Source organism: Muscardinus avellanarius, assembly GCF_963383645.1.
Source record: "Muscardinus avellanarius genome assembly, chromosome: 3".
Classification (NCBI taxonomy): Eukaryota; Metazoa; Chordata; class Mammalia; order Rodentia; family Gliridae; genus Muscardinus; species Muscardinus avellanarius.
The window spans coordinates 22,344,319-22,360,998 of NC_137788.1; the positions used below are offsets into that span (position 1 = coordinate 22,344,319).

Below are 16,680 nucleotides of genomic sequence, written 5' to 3' on the forward strand. Positions count from 1 at the left end.
GAAGGACAGGAGTCCATGCTACACCCCCAACACTTTTTATTTAGTTAGCTATTTTTATGGTGCTGGGAATGGAACCTAGGGGCCTTCTACTTTTGAGCTAAACCTCCCTTCCCAGCCCTTTCTATTTTTTTGTTTTGTTACATGGTCTTACTTATTATATTGCTGAGGCTGTCCTAGAACCTGGGATCCTCCTGTCTCAAACTCCCAAGTACTGAGATTACAGGTATGTGCCACCACACCTGGCTGCTCATTCTCTGCTCCACAGTCTGGTCTGGCAGTAGGTGGCAAGCTTCATGGAGGGCACATGCAACCTAGTCCAGAAAGAGAAGAGACATCGTGGAGACAGAGGGCCTCACTGAGTTGCTGAGAATCTCACTAAATGTCCGAGAACCTCTGATCCTCTTCTCTCAGCCCCCCAAGTACTGGGATTACAGGCATACGGATCCAAGACCAACTTTTCACTGTAAACTGGATCCCATTTCCAGACGCCCACTGAAAGACTCCCCAGCAAGATTTCTCCTCTCTCTCTTGCATCATGAATTTTTCTCTTTATTGTAATAACCCCCATCGGAGAGAAAAAAAAAATACAGGCAGGCGTGGTGGTGCACGCCTGTAACGCCTGTAATCCCAGTACTTGGGAGACTGAGACAGGAGAATCGCAGGTTTGAGGACAACTTCTTCAAGTAGCGAGACTCTCATCAACCTAGCAAGGCCTTGTTTCAAAAGGAAAAAAAAAAAAACAAGGCGGGGTGTAGCTTGGAGGTAGAATTGACCCCGAGTTTAATCCCCAGTTAAAAAATAAATACAGCCAGGCGTGGTGGCACACGCTTGTAATCCCCGCGCTTGGGAGGCTGAGACAGGAGGATCGTGCAGGTTCAAAGCCAGCCTCAGCTTCTTAGTGAGGTTCTCAGCAACTTAGTGAGACCCTGTTTCCAAATAAAATATAAAATAGGTCTGGGCATATAACCTGGAGGTAGAAAGCCCCTGGGTTCTACCCCAATACCACACACACAAAAAAAATACAAACTTCCCTTCTGACCCTCAGCACCTCCTTCAACTACTATCCCATTTTTCTGCTTTTCTTTGTAACAAAATTCTTCTAATTCCTTCTCTATATTAACTGGCTCCACTTCTTCCCACACTTCCTATTTCCTTTCATGTTTCCTCCTCCTCTTCTATCTACACTTAAATTAGAATTAAAACCCATTGCAATCAGGCTTTTTTTTCCTGCCAAGCCAGTGAAATTACTCTTGTCAAGGTCACCAAACACATCTATCCTGCCAAAGCCCTAAGCAGCTTTGCAGGTTGCCAATAATTTCACTTGGCTTCTGAGACCCAAAACTCTTCTGCTTTTCCTCCTATCTCACTGGCTCTACACACCACCTTCTTAGTCTTATCTGCTGGATTAACACCCCTCCCGGTCTCCCCAGTCCCAAACTCCGAAATTTCCCTTCTTCCTTCTCTTCCTCCCTCCCTCTCCTCTCTCCATTTTAAGACAGCGTCTCATTTTGTTCCCCAGGCTAGTGGAGAATCCTGAACTCTGGTGATTCTCTGACTTTGGCCTTCCAAAACTTTGGCCTTGGAACTCCTTCTCCAGTCCTTCCTCAGGAGATCACAAGGCTTTTGTTTTATTTTATTTTGAGATACTGGAGATTAAACCAAGGGCATTGTACCTTCAAGCTACACTCCCAGCCCTATTTCATTTATTTATTTTTATTTTTTTTGGGGGGGTGGTACTGGGGGTGGAACCCAGGGGCTTTTCTACCTCCAGGCTATACTCCCAGACCTATTTTATACTTTATTTGGAAACAGGGTCTCACTAAATTGCTGAGAGCCTCACTAAGTAGCTGAGGCTGGCTTTGAACCTGCACGATCCTCCTGTCTCAGCCTCCCAAGCGCAGGGATTACAAGCGTGCGCCACCACGCCCGGCATTCATTTTTAATTTGAAACAGGATCTCGCTAGGTTGCCGAGAGAGTCTCTCTACATGATGGGGCTGTCCTCGAATCCAAGATGCTCCTGTCTCAGCCTCCCAAGTACTTGGGAGTCACAGGGCTTTTAAATCCATCTGCAGCCAGCTGGGGTGGTTCCCACCTGTAATTCCAGTACTTGGGAGGCTGGGATAAGAGGATTGCAGTTTCTAGGCCAGCCTTGACTACTGAATGAGAGCCTGTTTCAAAATTTAAAAATAGATACCGAGCCACCGGGCGTGGTGGCACGCGCTTGTAATCCCCGCGCTTGGGAGGCGGAGACAGGAGGATCGCGCAGGTTCGAAGCCAGCAGCGCTGGCTTAGGAGACCCTGTTTCCAAATAAAAATATAAAATAGGTCTGGGAGTGTAGCCCGGAGGTAGAAGGGCTTCCAGAAACCCCAGTACCACAAAAAAATTAATTAATTAAAAATAAAATAAGAAGGGCTAAGGGATGCAGCTAAGAGGTAGAATGCCCCTGCTTTCAATCCTCAGCACTCCTCCCCAAAAATCCCATTAAGCCTTCATGACTTCCAAATTATATTTCTAGCCCTGGTTGCTCACTCTGCGTCCCAGGCTTGTTTCTCTGACTACCCACGCATCTCACAATCATCAAAAAGTTACTGTGGTCAAAACAGAATGCTTTCTTTCCCTTCCAGGTCACCTTCTCCATTACTTGTCCTGTCTCAGTAAACCCCATCGCTGTCGCCCAGCTGCTAATGTCAAACACCTAAGACGCACCCTTGCTCCCTCTATTGCTCCGGCCACCCTCCAGTCTCTCAGACTGCCATGTTAATGCCAGTCTCAGAATAGACCTCATCTTCATCATCCTGAGTCTGGCAATGGTTTCTTAAATACAATGCACAAAAGCCAGGCATGGTGGGGCACGCCTGAGGCTGACACAGGCGGATGCAGGTTGAAAGTCAACCTCAGCAGTTCAGTGAGGCTCTCATCAACTTAGGGAGACCCTGTTTCCACATGTAAAATAAAATTGGACCAGGGGCATAGCTTAGAGGTAGATAGAATGTCTTTGGGTTCGATCCCCAGTAGAATGCCCCCGGGTTCAATCTGCAACAACACAACAACAACAACAACAACACACACACACACACACACACACACTTTTGTGCAGCAAGAGAATGAAAAGACAAGCAGGGTGTGGTGGTGCATGCTTGTAATCTCAGTAGTTGGGAAGTTAAGACAGGAGGATCGCAGGTTCTAGGACAGACTCAGCTACTTACTAAGACCCTATGCAACTTAGTGAGACCCTGATTCAAAATAAAGAATAAAAAATAGGGCTGGGGGTGTATCTTGGAGGTCGAAGGCCCCTGGGTTCCATCCCCAAGTACTGCAAAAAATAAAAAAGATAACCAGGTGTGGTGGTGTACACCTGTAATACTAGTATTTGGGAGGCTGAGACAGGAGGATCACAAGTTTGGGGCCAGCCACAGCAATTTAGCAAGACCCAGTTTTAAAATAAAAAATAAAAAGGTCTGGGGGTACGGCTTAGTGGTAGAACCCCTTTGGGTTCAATCCCTGGTACCACACACTAAATAAACAAGCAAACAATCTGACTGGGTACAGTAGTTCATGCCCATAATTGCAGTACTTGGGAGGATTACAATTTCAAGATCAGCCTCAGAGCCAGGTGTGGTGGTGACTCCTGTAATCCCAGTATTTAGGAGGCTGAGACAATAGGATCCTAGTTTCAAGGACAATCTCATCAAATAGTGAGACTCTCATCAGCCTAGTGAGACCGTTTCAAAATTAAAATAAAATAGGGGTGAGGGTATAGCTTAGAGGTAGAATGTCCCTAGATTCCACCCCCAGTACCATAAAAATAAATAAATTCAAAAGGGCAAGCACAGAATCACCATATGATCACGCAATTCTACTCCTAGGACATACCCCTTTCTCCACATTAAAAGCTAGCCAGAGCCAGGCGTGGTGGTGCACGCTTGTAATCCCAGCGCTTGGGAGGCGGAGACAGGAGGATTGCACAGGTTCGAAGCCAGCCTCAGCTACTGAGTGAGGCTCTCAGCAACTTAGTGAGACCCTGTTTCCAAATAAAATAGAAAATAGGTCTGGGAGTTAGTCTGGCGGTAGAAAAGCCCCTGGGTTCCACCCCCAGTATCACCACCACAACAAAAAAAGCAAGCCAGGGTATGGTGGCATGAGCCTTTAGTCCTACTCAGGAAGCTGAGACAAGAGGATTAAGCCCAGGAATTTGAGGGCAGCCTGGGCAACATAGTGAGACCCTGTAGCTAAAAAAATTAAACAACAAAGGCTGAGACAGGAGGATCACAGGTTTGCTGCCAGTCTCAGTCACTTAGTGAGGCACTCTGTAACTTAGTGAGACCCTGTTTCATAATAAAGAATAAAAAATAGGGCTGGGAGTATAGCTCAGAAGTAGAATGCCTCTGGGTTCAATTCCCAGTACATACATACATACATACATACATACATACATACATATATAACAAAAACAAACACCAGGGGTGGTGGCACACGCATGTAATCCCCGCACTTGGGAGGCTGAGACAGGAGGATCGCACAGGTTCGAAGCCAGCCTCAGCTACTTAGTGAGGCTCTCAACAACTTAGTGAGACCCTGTTTTCAAATAAAGTATAAGATAGGTCTGGAGCCGGGCGTGGTGGCGCACACTTGTAATCCCAGCATTTGGGAAGCTGAGACCTGGAGGATCACGGTTCGCGGACAGCCTCAGCTACTTAGTGAGGTCCTCTGCAACTCAGTGAGACCCGGTTTCAAAATAAAGAATAAAAAATAGGGCAAGGGGTGTAGCTCGGAGGTTGAATGCCCCTGGGTTCCATCCCTAGACCCCCCCACACACAAAAAAAGATAGGTCTGGGAGTATTGCTGTAGAAAATCCCCTGGGTTCCACCCCCAGTACCACAAACAAAACAAAACAAAAACAAGAAAATATTTGAAAGCAGTGACAAATATTCATAGCAGCATTACTCACAATAGCCAAAAGATGGTGCTATGGTTTCAACAAGTTCCCTCCAAAACTCAAATGTTGGAACTTTAATGGTCAAAGTGAATAGTATTAAAATGTGGAGCTGAGGGCTGAGGCACAAACCCTGGAATTTGGGAGGCTGAGACAGGAGGCTAGCGTCGGCAATTTAGCAAGACCCTCAGCCATTTAATGAGATATTGTTTCAAAATAAAAAATAAAAGTGCTGGGGGTGTAGTGGGGACACACACACACATGAGAGTCCACGGGCTCTCTATATATGGTCCCTGCCATCTCTGCTGATATTTCCACTCTGTCCTCTGACCACTAAACCTCAGCTTTTCTTTCTTTTCTTTCTTTTTTCTTTCTTTTTTTTTTTTTTGAGGTATTGGGGTGAAACCCAGGAGCATTCTACCTCCGAGCTATACCCCCAGCCCTATTTTTTATTCTTTATTTGGAAGAGAGTCTCACTGAGTTGCAAAGGGCCTCACTAAGTAGCTGAGGCTGTCCACAAACCAAGATCCTCCTGTCTCATGATCCTCCTGTCTCAGCCTCCCGAATTCTGGTTTTACAAGCGTGTGCCACCATGCCGGGATTTCTCTTCTTTCTTTGTACTGGGGATTTAACTCAGGGGCATGCTACTACTGAGATACATCCTCAATCTTTTTTTTTTTTTTTTTTTTTTTGAGATATGGTCTCACTAAGTTGCTGAGACTGACCCCAAATTTGGGATCCTCCTGTCTCAGCCTCCCAAGTCAGTTGGGATTACAGGCATGCACCACTAACCCCCAACTTCTCTGTTTTCTTTTGGTGGTACCAGGGATTGAAATTGGGTCTCACTAATTGTGGAGGGCCTCACTAAATTGCTGAGGTTGGCTACGAACCTGCGATCCTCCTAGCCCAGCCTCCCAAGTACAGGGATTACAAACATGTGCCAGACTGATGTTATTTTATATCCTGGCAGCATATCTGTGTGCTCATGGAAGGTGCATACACACTGAGGATTGAACACGAGGCCTCTTGCATGCTAGGCAAGCACTCTACCACTGAACTACATCCCCAGCCGTGTGTGTGTGTGTGTGTGTGTGTGTGTGTGTGTGTTGCCGGGGATTGGACCCAGGAGCATTCTACCTGTGTGCTACCTGTATCCCCAGCCCTATTTTATTCTTTTATCCTCTTGGCTCAGCCTCCTGGGTAGCTGGGACTACAGGGAAATGCCACCAAGCCTGGCCTGCACCATAACCACAGTCCTTGCTTTTTGTCTGTCTGTGAGGGCCGGGATCATGTCTGTTTTATACACCGATGTGCCCCTAGTGCCTAAGTCAAAGCCTGACAATAGCCGGGCGTGGTGGCGCACGCTTGTAATCCCTGCACTTGGGAGGCTGAGACAGGAGGATCGTGAGGGTTCGAAGCCAGCCTCCGCTGGTTTAAGAGACCCTGTTTCCAAATAAAAAACATAAAATAGGTCTGGGAGTGTAGCCTGGAGGTAGAAGGCCCCTGGGTTCCATCCCCAGTACCACACACACACAAAAAGCCTGACAATAGTAAACAATAGCAAATACTCAATAAGGATTTATTGAACAGAGCTGGGTGTGGTGGCACATGATGTAATCCCAGTACTTGGGAGGCTGAGACAAGAAAATTGCAGGTTGGTGGCCAGCCTCAGCTACTTAGTGAGGTTCTCTGCGATTTGGTGAGACCCTGTTTAAAACTAAAGATTAAAAAATAGGGCTGGGGGATTAGCTCAGAGGTAGAATGCCCCTATGTTCAGTCTCTAGTACCGGAAAAAAAAAAAAAAGTATTGAATGAAGCCAGAAAGGGTAGTATACAACTGTAATTCCAATACTTGGGAGATTGAGACAGGAGGATCATAGCCTCAACAATTTAGTGAGACCCTGTTTCAAAGTAAAAATAACGCCGGGGGGGGGGGTGTGTGCCACATGCCTATAATCCCAGTTTTCGAGAGACAGGAGGATCGCTGTTTCAATGCCAGCCTCAGTGCCTTAGCAAGATGCTGTTTTTTAAAAAAATAAATAGGACTAAAAATGTAGATTGAAAGTAAAATATCCCTGGGTTGGAAGCAGCCGGGCATGATGGTGCAAGTCTGTAATCCCAGTATTTGGGAGGCTGAGACAGGAGGATCGCAGGTTCTTGGCCAGCCTCGGCTACTTAGTGAGGCCCTCCGCGATTTAGTGAGACCCTGTTTTAAACTAAAAAATAAAATGGCCGGGTGTGGGGGTGCACACTTGTAATCCCAGCATTCAGGGAGCTGCGACCGGAGGATCGCAGTTCGTGGACAGCTCAGCAACTTAGTGAGGCCCTCTGCAACTTAGTGAGACCCTGTTTCAAAATAAAGAATAAAGCCGGGCGTGATGGAGCACGCTTGTAATCCCCGCACTTGGGAGGCGGAGACGCGAGGATCTTGCAGGTTCGAAGCCAGCCCCGATGGTTTAAGAGACTGTTTTTCGACATCAAGCCCGTCCTCTCCATCAAGCCTCGCCGCTCTCCAGCCCGCAAAAATGCCCACAGAGACGGAGCGATGCATGGAGTCCTTGATCGCCGTTTTCCAGAAGTATGCTGGAAGGGACGGAACCAGCTGCAAACTCTCCAAGACAGAGTTCATAGCCTTCATGAACACAGAACTGGGCACCTTCACCAAGAACCAGAAGGACCCTGGCGTCCTTGACCGCATGCTGAAGAAGTTGGATCTCAACAGTGACGGGCAGCTCGACTTCCAAGAATTTCTTAATCTCGTTGGAGGCTTAGCCACCGCCTGCCATGAGTCCTTCCTGAAGAGCACCCCTTGCCAGAAATGCAACTGAGGCCCCAGCGCCGGCCTCCCTGCCTCTCCCGTCCACCCAGTCCAGTCCTCCCCTGAGCCCAGAACACCATACAGCCCGCGCTTGCTGGTGGTAATAAAACATCTTTTTTTTTTTTAAATAAACACACACACTGGGGGGGGGGAGAATGTTTTTCCAAATAAAAATATAAAACAGGTCTGGGAGTGTAGCCCATTTCCAGGAATCCCTGTACCACCAAAAATAAAAAATAAAAAAATAGGACGGGGATGTAGCTCGAATGCCCCTGGATTCCATCCCCAGACCCGCAAAATAAACAAACAAACAGATAAACATGGGGTTGGGGGTGTAGCTCAGAGGTAAAATTTCCCTGGTTTCAATGAGAGAGAGAGAGAGAGAGAGAAAGAGAGAGAGAGAGAGAGAGAGAGAGAGGGGGGGGGGGCCTGGAAGCTCAGAGGTAGAATGCCTCTGGGTTAAATCCCCAGTACCAAAAAAAAAAAAAAACAAAACCAAAACACCGTTGTTGAGTGAATGGATGAATTAGCGCAGTACTGGGTAAGGGTACAGAGATGACTCGGTTAGTATCATCAGGATACTGTGAATGCCATGGTCTGGTGAAAAACAGTAAGTGATTGCAGTGGCGTTCAGAACTGAAGGCTGTGGCAGCTCATAGGGCGGCGCAGGGCACGCGGTGTGAGAGGAGGCTGTACTGACAGGACGCGGGCACCAGCATCTCCTCAAAAAATGCACTTTCTTCGTTTTTTGTTTTTGTTTGTTGGTTTGTTTTTAAGTACTGGGGATTGAACACAGGGGCATTCTACCTCCAAGACACACCCCCTAATCTTTTATTTTTTATTTATTTTATTTTATTTACTTATTTATTTTGTGGTACTGGGGTTCCTGGAAGCCCTTCTACCTCTGGGCTATACTCCCAGACCTATTTTATATTTTTATTTGGAAACAGGGTCCCTTAAGCCAGCGTGCGCAGCTGGCTTCAAACCTGCGTGATCCTCCTGTCTCAGCCTCCCAAGCGCGGGGATTACAAACGTGCACCACCACACCTGGCTCAAAATTAACTATTTTAAAGTGAAAGATTCAGTAGCAATATTTTAACATTCATCACCTCTATATAGGTCTAAGTGTTTTCATAAAAGCTGAGCTGGTGGCACATGTAATCTCAGCATTTGAGAGGCTGAGGCAGGAGGATCGGGTTCAGGAACAGCTTCTGCTACTTAGTGAGGCCCTCGGCACCTCAGTGAGACCCTGTTTCAAAAGAGAGAATAAAAAATAAGGCTGGGGGTGTAGCTCGAAAGTAGAATGCCCTTGAGTTCCATCCCCAGTACCACACACAAAAAAAATGTTTTCATAACTTCAAAGAAAAACTTTTACCCATTAAGAAAATTTCCAGCTGGGTGTGGTGGCGCATGCTTATAATCCCAGCATTTGGGAGGCTGAGACAGGAGGATCAAGGCTCACAGACAGCCTCAGCTACTTAGTGAGGCCTCAGCAACTTAGTGAGACCTTGTTTTAAAATAAAGAATAAAAAAAATAAGGGCTGGGGGTGTAGCTCAGAGGTAGAATGTCCCTGGGTTCTACCCCAGTACCAAAATAAGAAGAAAGAAAGAAAGAAAGAAAGAAAGAAAGAAAGAAAGAAAGAAAGAAAGAAAGGAAGGAAATTTCCAGCGAGATGTGGTAGAGCATGTCTGTAATCCCAGTATTTGGGAAGCTGAGATAGGAGGATTGCAGGTTCGAAATCAGCCTCGACAACTTGGTGAGGCTCACATCAATTTAGGGAGACCCTGTTTACAAATAAAAAATAAAATAGAGCTGAGGGTGTAGCTTGGAGATAGAATTCCCCTGGGTTCACTCTTCTACAGCCAAAAAAGAAGATAGAAAATTTCCACTGGACATGGTGGCTCATGCCTGTAATCCCAGTATTTGGGAGGCTGAGACAGGAGGATCGCAAGTTTAGGACCAGCCTCGGCAATCTATTGCAAGACTCTTAACAACCCAGCAAGACACTTCAAAACAAAAAATAAAAAGGGCTGAGGGTATAGTTCATAGTTAGAATGCCCCTGGGTTCAATCCCTAGTACCACAAAGGGAGGGAAAAATCTCATTTTTACTTTCTCTTACTCTCCTCCATGTACCCTTATTTATTTTTTTTATCCTGAGGATTAAACCCAGGGTATTCTACACCCATAACCCTATTTTATGTATTTATTTTTGTGGTACTGGGGCAATCCCAGAACCTGGTGCATTTTACCTCTGAGCTACATCCTCAGCCTATTTTATTTTTATTTTTATTTATTTTTATTTTAATTTTTTTTTTTTTTTGTTTTACTGGGGTTCCTGGAAGCCCTTCTACCTCCGGGCTACACTCCCAGACCTATTTTTACATTTTTATTTGGAAACAGGGTCTCCTAAGCCAGCGCGCGGCTGGCTTCGAACCTGCGCGATCCTCCTGTCTCTGCCTCCCAAGCGCGGGGATTACAAGCGTGCGCCACCACGCCCGGCTATTTTTATTTTGAAACAGGGTCTCAGTAGGTTGATGAGAGTCTGACTACTTGCTGAAGCCTTCCTTGAACCTGTGATCCTCCTTTCTCAGCCTTTTAAATACTAGGATTACAGGCATGTGCCACCATGCTCAGCCTCCATGTACTTTTGCGTATAGTATGTGTGTGTCAGAGGCATTCTACTTCTAAGCTACACCCTCAGCCCTATTTCTATTGAAACAGGGTCTCACTAGGTTGATGAGAGCGACTACTTGCTGAGGCTGTCCTGGAACCTGTCATCCTCCTGTCTCAGCCTCCCAAATACTGGGATTACAAGCGTGCGCCACCACTCCCGGCTCATGTACTGATTTTGATCTTCGCAGTGACCCAACTGTACAACTGAGGCATATGAAATTCAGTATTAGGTCTAACTAAGGTCATATATGTAGTAGCCTTGGAACAGCAATTTTGAACTTTCCTTTTATAATTCCATACAGTGCATATATATTTGATTAATGCACATGTTTGGTGGAAACCCACTAAGAGGGTCTTTTTTTTTTTTTTTTTTGTAGTACTGGGGACGGAACCCAGGGGCATTCTACCTCCAAGTGACACTCCCAGGCCCCTCCCAAAAGAGAATATTTTTATTCTTTAATTTGAAGCAGGGTCTCACTGAGTTGCATGGGGCCTCACTAGGTAGTAGCTGAAGCTATCCTCGAACCGTGATCCTCCTGTCTCAGCCTCCCATAATGCTGGGATTACAAGCGTGCACCATCACATCCGGCTTTAAGAGGAGCTTTTGGGTTTCAAAAAGAGTATATTTTGCAGCATTCGGGAGGCGAGACCGCGGCTCGAGGACAGCCTCAGCTACTTAGTGAGGCCCTTCACAACTCAGTGAGACCCTGTTTCAAAAAAAAAAAAAAAAAAAAGGACTAAAAACTAGGGCTGGAGGTGTAGCTCGGGGGTTGAATGCCTCTGGGTCCTATCCTCAGTACTGCAAAAAAAAAAAAAAAAAAAAAAGTATATTTTGTTGGGACAGGAAACTAGAACTATAAAGTAACGAAAGCCTTAGAACAGTTCCAGGGCAGGAAATGGAAAGGTCAGCAAGGCAAGAAGCGTCGCCAACACTCCAAGAACCTTTCCTTGGGCGGCCCTTAGAAGCGCCAGAATGGGAGCCGCCAGGAATGCATGGCTTGCCTTCCCCGGGTCCGGCGTGGACGCCACAGGTGACGGCTCCGGAGCTAGCGGGGTAGGAGTCAGCCCTAGAAAAGAGGAAGAAGCAGGTTCGAGACAACTGCATCCCACTCTGAGGGGCCCTCCAGGCACGGGGACTCCTCGGATCTGTCTGTGCCTCCTGGAGGAGCTTTTCGTGCCTCCAGCAACCTAGGAGTGCCCTCTCTGGGGCTCCCCTTTTCTCTAAACCAATGATCTCCTTAGGGGTCTTTCTTTTTTTTAAGAGTCTCAGATGTAGGAGTACTTTTTTTTTCCTGTTCTTTGAATCAGAGAGCTGCGCGGGCCCCTCTGACTCGGACGACCAGGGCTTCATCGCCGCGGAGTTCTCGTTCAACAATGCCCCGCCCTCGGCCCACTCCCGTTCGTCTAGCTCGGATAGAACGGCTCCATGGAAACCCAAACATCACAACTCCAAGGAGATCTCGCGAGACTTGCGGCTGGCCCGCGGCCCCGGAGGGGCGTGGCGTGGGCGTGGCCTCGGAGCCCAGGGGGCGGGCCCGAGCGCCTCCGCGGTCCCGGTTCCGACGGAGCCGGAGCCTCTCCAGGCGGCGCCCCCGCGTGACTGCGCTTTACATAATCGCAGCTCGCGCGTCACAGTGGCGTACTCCAGTCCAGATCGAGTCACCGTCGCCCAGAGCCCCGTGTCCCGCCCCTTCCTGCGTGATCGACGTGGAGGAGAACTAGTGAGCGGGCGAGCCGCCCTCGCGCCCGCCCGGGCCGCCCGCCCGCCCTCCCGTCGCAGCGCGCAGCCTGCTGCCGCCGCCAGGTTGTGCCCCAGACTGTCAGATAGAGCGGCGGGCCGGGCCGGCGGGGCGGCGAGCGCGGCCCGGGCCGGACATGGCGGCGCTCTACGCCTGCACCAAGTGCCACCAGCGCTTCCCCTTCGAGGCGCTGTCTCAGGGGCAGCAGCTGTGCAAGGTGCGCGGGCTGGGGCGGCGGCCGGGAGCTGGGGACGCGCCGAGGCTCCCCGGCGGGCTCCCGCGGGCTGGGTGTGGCGGGCCCGGGGCCGGAGCCGCGCCCGCGCCGCTGGGGTCCGGCGGGCACGTGGGGAGCCCGCGCCGGGCCGGGCCCGCGCCGGCGTGTCCGGGTGCTTAGCAACCGCGGGGGATGGATCGCGGGCCCCCTGCTCGCCCTGCCTGGCCGCCCCAGGACCCCTGGGCCGCCTTCCCCTCCGCCCCGGGCGCCCTGGACCTACACCGAGGGACCCCCTGCCCTGCCGGGCGCTGCACTCCGGAGTTGGTGCTGCCCGGGGGGAGTGTCTCGAACTCGGGCTTCTCAGGGCCACTGCATCCATTCCTAGAGTCGGAGGTGGCAAGGCCTTATTTTTTTTTTTTTTCTTAAGCTTCACAGTCAAGCGCACAAATGAGTTGGAGGACTTTCCAGCATCCCTTTGGTGGCCTTTGATCCTCGCCCTGACTCTTTTTTACCCCCTGGGTTCCAACTTCTCTTTTTCACTTGTTAGCCTCATCCTGCTCTCCCTGTTTAAGAGAATAGAGGTGCTATAAAGCAATAGTTAAAAGTCACCGATCCCACTGAAGAGTGATGTTGACATATCCTCAGATAATCCAGTTTGTGTCTCTGATTTGAGTTATTCAGAATTGTGTGTGTAACTGCTTCCTCATGGCCATGACTTCCCTTTGCCACCCTTGTGGACCAGAGTGGCCAAACAAGTGTTTGTCGTGCGTGTGTGTGTGTGTGTGTGTGTGTGTGTGTGTTGTTGGGGCATGAACCCAGAGGCATTCTACCTCTGAGCTACACCCCCAGCCTTACTTTATTTTTATTTTGAAACAAGTTCTCCCTAGGTTGATAGTCTCACTGCTTGCTTGAGGCTGTCCTCAAACCTGCAACCCTCCTGTTTCAGCCTCCCAAGCACTGGGATTATAGACGTGTGCCATCACACTCGGCTGTGTTTACTTTTTTTAGTCTGAAAATGTTTTTTAAAAGTATATATGTAAAAAAAGGTATATATGTAAATGTAAGGCCGGGCGTGGTGGCGCACACTTGTAATCCCAGCATTCCGGAGGCTGAGACAGGAGGATCCGGGTTCGAGGACAGCCTCAGCTACTTAGGCCCTCTGCAACTCAGTGAGACCCTGTTTCAAAATAAAAAATAAAAATAAAAAATAGGGCTGGGGGTATAGCTCGGAGGTTGAATGCCCCTGGGTTCCATCCCCAGTACCACAAAAAATAATAATAAATAAAAGTAAATGTAAAAATATTTGTATATAAAATATGTATATGTAAATATATATGACTTAAAGGAAGTTTTAAATAAAAATGATTTTAATCTAGCACCTTCATTTCACAAAGTAAACCTTAAAGTCACAGAGTGTAGGAAGAACCAAGACTATAGGGCTTCTGATTCCCAGTCTAGGACTTATTCATACATGTTTGTTTTGCAATTTATGACTAGTTCCATATAAATTTTTACTCCCACATCAACAGCAGAGCAGTGACGAAACTGTTACAGAGGAGGAAAATAAGGCCCAGAAAGTGAAGTGACTCATTCAAGCACAGTGGCTATGTTAGGGTACTATTACCCAGGTCGTCTGCTTCCTACTGAAGGCTGTTTCCACTTGTGAGTGCCTTTTACAATTATATCCTCATTTCATTTCAGGAATGTCGGATTGCACACCCTGTTGTGAAGTGCACCTACTGCAGGACTGAGTACCAGCAGGAGAGGTATTGACCATGAGAGATGTTAATAGGCTCTTTCCTCTTAAAATCTGTGATTGCATTTCATGTGAACATCTATAATCAATTTGTAACATACAGATCTGTCATCATTTCCCTTACACACAGATGCTGCAGTTTGCTTACATTGAAGGGTGTATCTGGTACCCCAGATAATACCCATTGATTGCTTACTTTTTTTTTTTTTTGGTAAAAAAATTCCTGGGGATTGAACCCAAGGTTTCAAGTATGCTAGGCAAGTGTTCTAACACTGAAGTATATCTCCATCTTTTTAATTTATTTTTACTTATTTTTTGTTTTGATGGTACTGGGGTTCTTGGAAGCCCTTCTACCTCCGGGCTACACTCCCAGACCTATTTTATACCACGCCTGGCCTCTCCATCTCTTAAATTTTATTTTATGCTGGGCGTGGTGGCACACGCTTGTAATCCCCATGTTTGGGAGGCGGAGACTGGAGGATCAGGCAGGTTCGAAGCCAGCCGCGCTGGCTTAAGAGACCCTGTTTCCAAATAAAAGAATATAAAATAGGTCTGGGAGTGTAGCCCTAAGATAGAAGGGCTTCCAGGAACCCCAGTACCACCAAAAAAAAAATAATAATATTTTATTTTTTTGTGGCTGGAAGGGGACTGAACTCTATCCCTGAGTTATGTTCCCAGCCCCTTTTTTGGAACTAGGGATTGGATCAAGAGGGGTTCTACCTCTGAGCTACACCCCAGGCCTTTTTATGTTTATTTTGAAACAGGATCTCACTAAGTTACTGAGGCTGGCCTTGAACCTGTGTTTCACCTATCTCAGCCTCCAGAAGTACTGAGATTACATACAAGCACCACAACAACCTGTTTTTTTTGTTTTGTTTTGTTTTGTTTTGTTTTACTATACTGGGGATGGAACCCAGAGGCATTCTATCTCCAAGCTATACCTGCAGCCCTATTTTTATTCTTTTTTTTGAAATAGGATCTCACTGAGTTGCAAAGAGCCTCACTAAGTAGTATCTGAGGCTGTCCTGGAACTGTGATCCTCCTGTCTCAGCCTCCCAAATGCTGGGATTACAAACCTGTGCCACCACGCCGGCCTTTTTTTTTTTTTTTGCTTCTTTTGTTTTGTGCTATGGATTGAAAGTAGGGGCATTCTACCTCTTAGCCGCCTAGTCCTTTTTGTTTTGAAATAGGGTCTTGCTAGGTTGTTAGGAGTCTTGCTGAGTGGCTGATAATGTTCTCAGACCTGCAATGGGATTACAAGCAAGTGCCACCATGCTTGGCTTATTCTTTATTTTGTTTTTGTTTTTGTGGTGCTGGGGATAAAATCCAGAGCCTTCTACCTCCGGACTACACTCCCAGACCTATTTTATATTGTATTTGGAAACAGGGTCTCACTAAGTTGCTGGGAGCCTCACTAAGTAGCTAAGGCTGGCTTCGAACCTGCACAATCCTCCTGTCTTAGCCTCCCAGGTACTGGGATTACAAGCATGTGCCACCACGCCCGGCTCTTATTCTTTATTTTGAAACAGGGTCTCACTACGTTGTGGAGGGCCTCACTCAGTAGCTGAGGCTAGTCGTGAACCTGCAGTCTTCCTGTCTTGGCCTCCCACGTACTGGGATTACAAGTGTGCACTACCACTCTTGACTCTTAAACTTTAAAAATTACTTAATTGTCAGATCCTTAATCATTTTATATTGTGGCTATGATCTTTTTGACACTAGGGAACCAACCCCATATCAGTAAAACATGAACCTCCTGCTCCAGTATTTATATATAAAGAGCTTAAAGAATTTATAAGACAAAGAAGATACTTTTGGAAATGTGACAATCCTGATAAAAGGTTCATGAGCCCTAGCCACATCTGAAGCTCACTTGCCTTTACAAGTGAGTTTCTTTGTGTGAATCTCATTTGAAAGACTGTGAAAAAAACTTATGTGTGAGTGAACAGACATCTCTGGAAGACTTTTCATGCATTCAACTGGTTTATTCTCGTGTTCAACTTTTGTGTGTAGCTGATCCCACTTTCATCAAGCTGGAAGCTTGTTGCTAGATCATACATGGACCCAGATACTTTATTTATTTATTATTATTATAATTTTTTAGTGGTGCTAGAGATTGAACCCAGGAGCATTCTGCCTCTGACTATACCCCCCCGCCCTATTTTTTATCCTTTCTTTCTTTCTTTCTTTCTTTCTTTCTTTCTTTCTTTCTTTCTTTCTTTCTTTCTTTCTTTCTTTCTTTCTTTCTTTTGGTGGTACTGGAGTTCCTGGAAGCCCTTCTACCTCCGGGCTACACTCCCACGGGCTACACTCCCAGACCCATTTTTTTTTTTACTTTTTATGTGGAAACAGGGTCTCTTAAGCCAGCGCGGCTGGCTCCCAACCAGCGCGATCCTCCTGTCTCCGCCTCCCAAGTGCTGGGATCACAAGCCTGCGCCACCACGCCCGGCTATTCTTTATTTCAAAACAGGATCTCACTAAGTTGCAGAGGGCCTCACTAAGTAGCTGGGGATGACCAGAAACCTGTGATCTTCCTGGTGTGC

General features: G+C 47.2%; 1 protein-coding gene across 1 annotated transcript in view; it reads left to right on the forward strand.

The window, feature by feature from the left end:
* Positions 1-12,303: 12,303 nt before the first annotated feature.
* Positions 12,304-16,680, forward strand: part of FAM76A (family with sequence similarity 76 member A) — a gene marked incomplete at both ends in the record, with an annotated part of 34,560 nt that continues 30,183 nt past the window's right edge. The window contains 2 exon segments of the mRNA XM_080690431.1: positions 12,304-12,384; positions 14,083-14,147. Coding sequence (XP_080546557.1) covers positions 12,304-12,384; positions 14,083-14,147 — 146 coding nt within the window.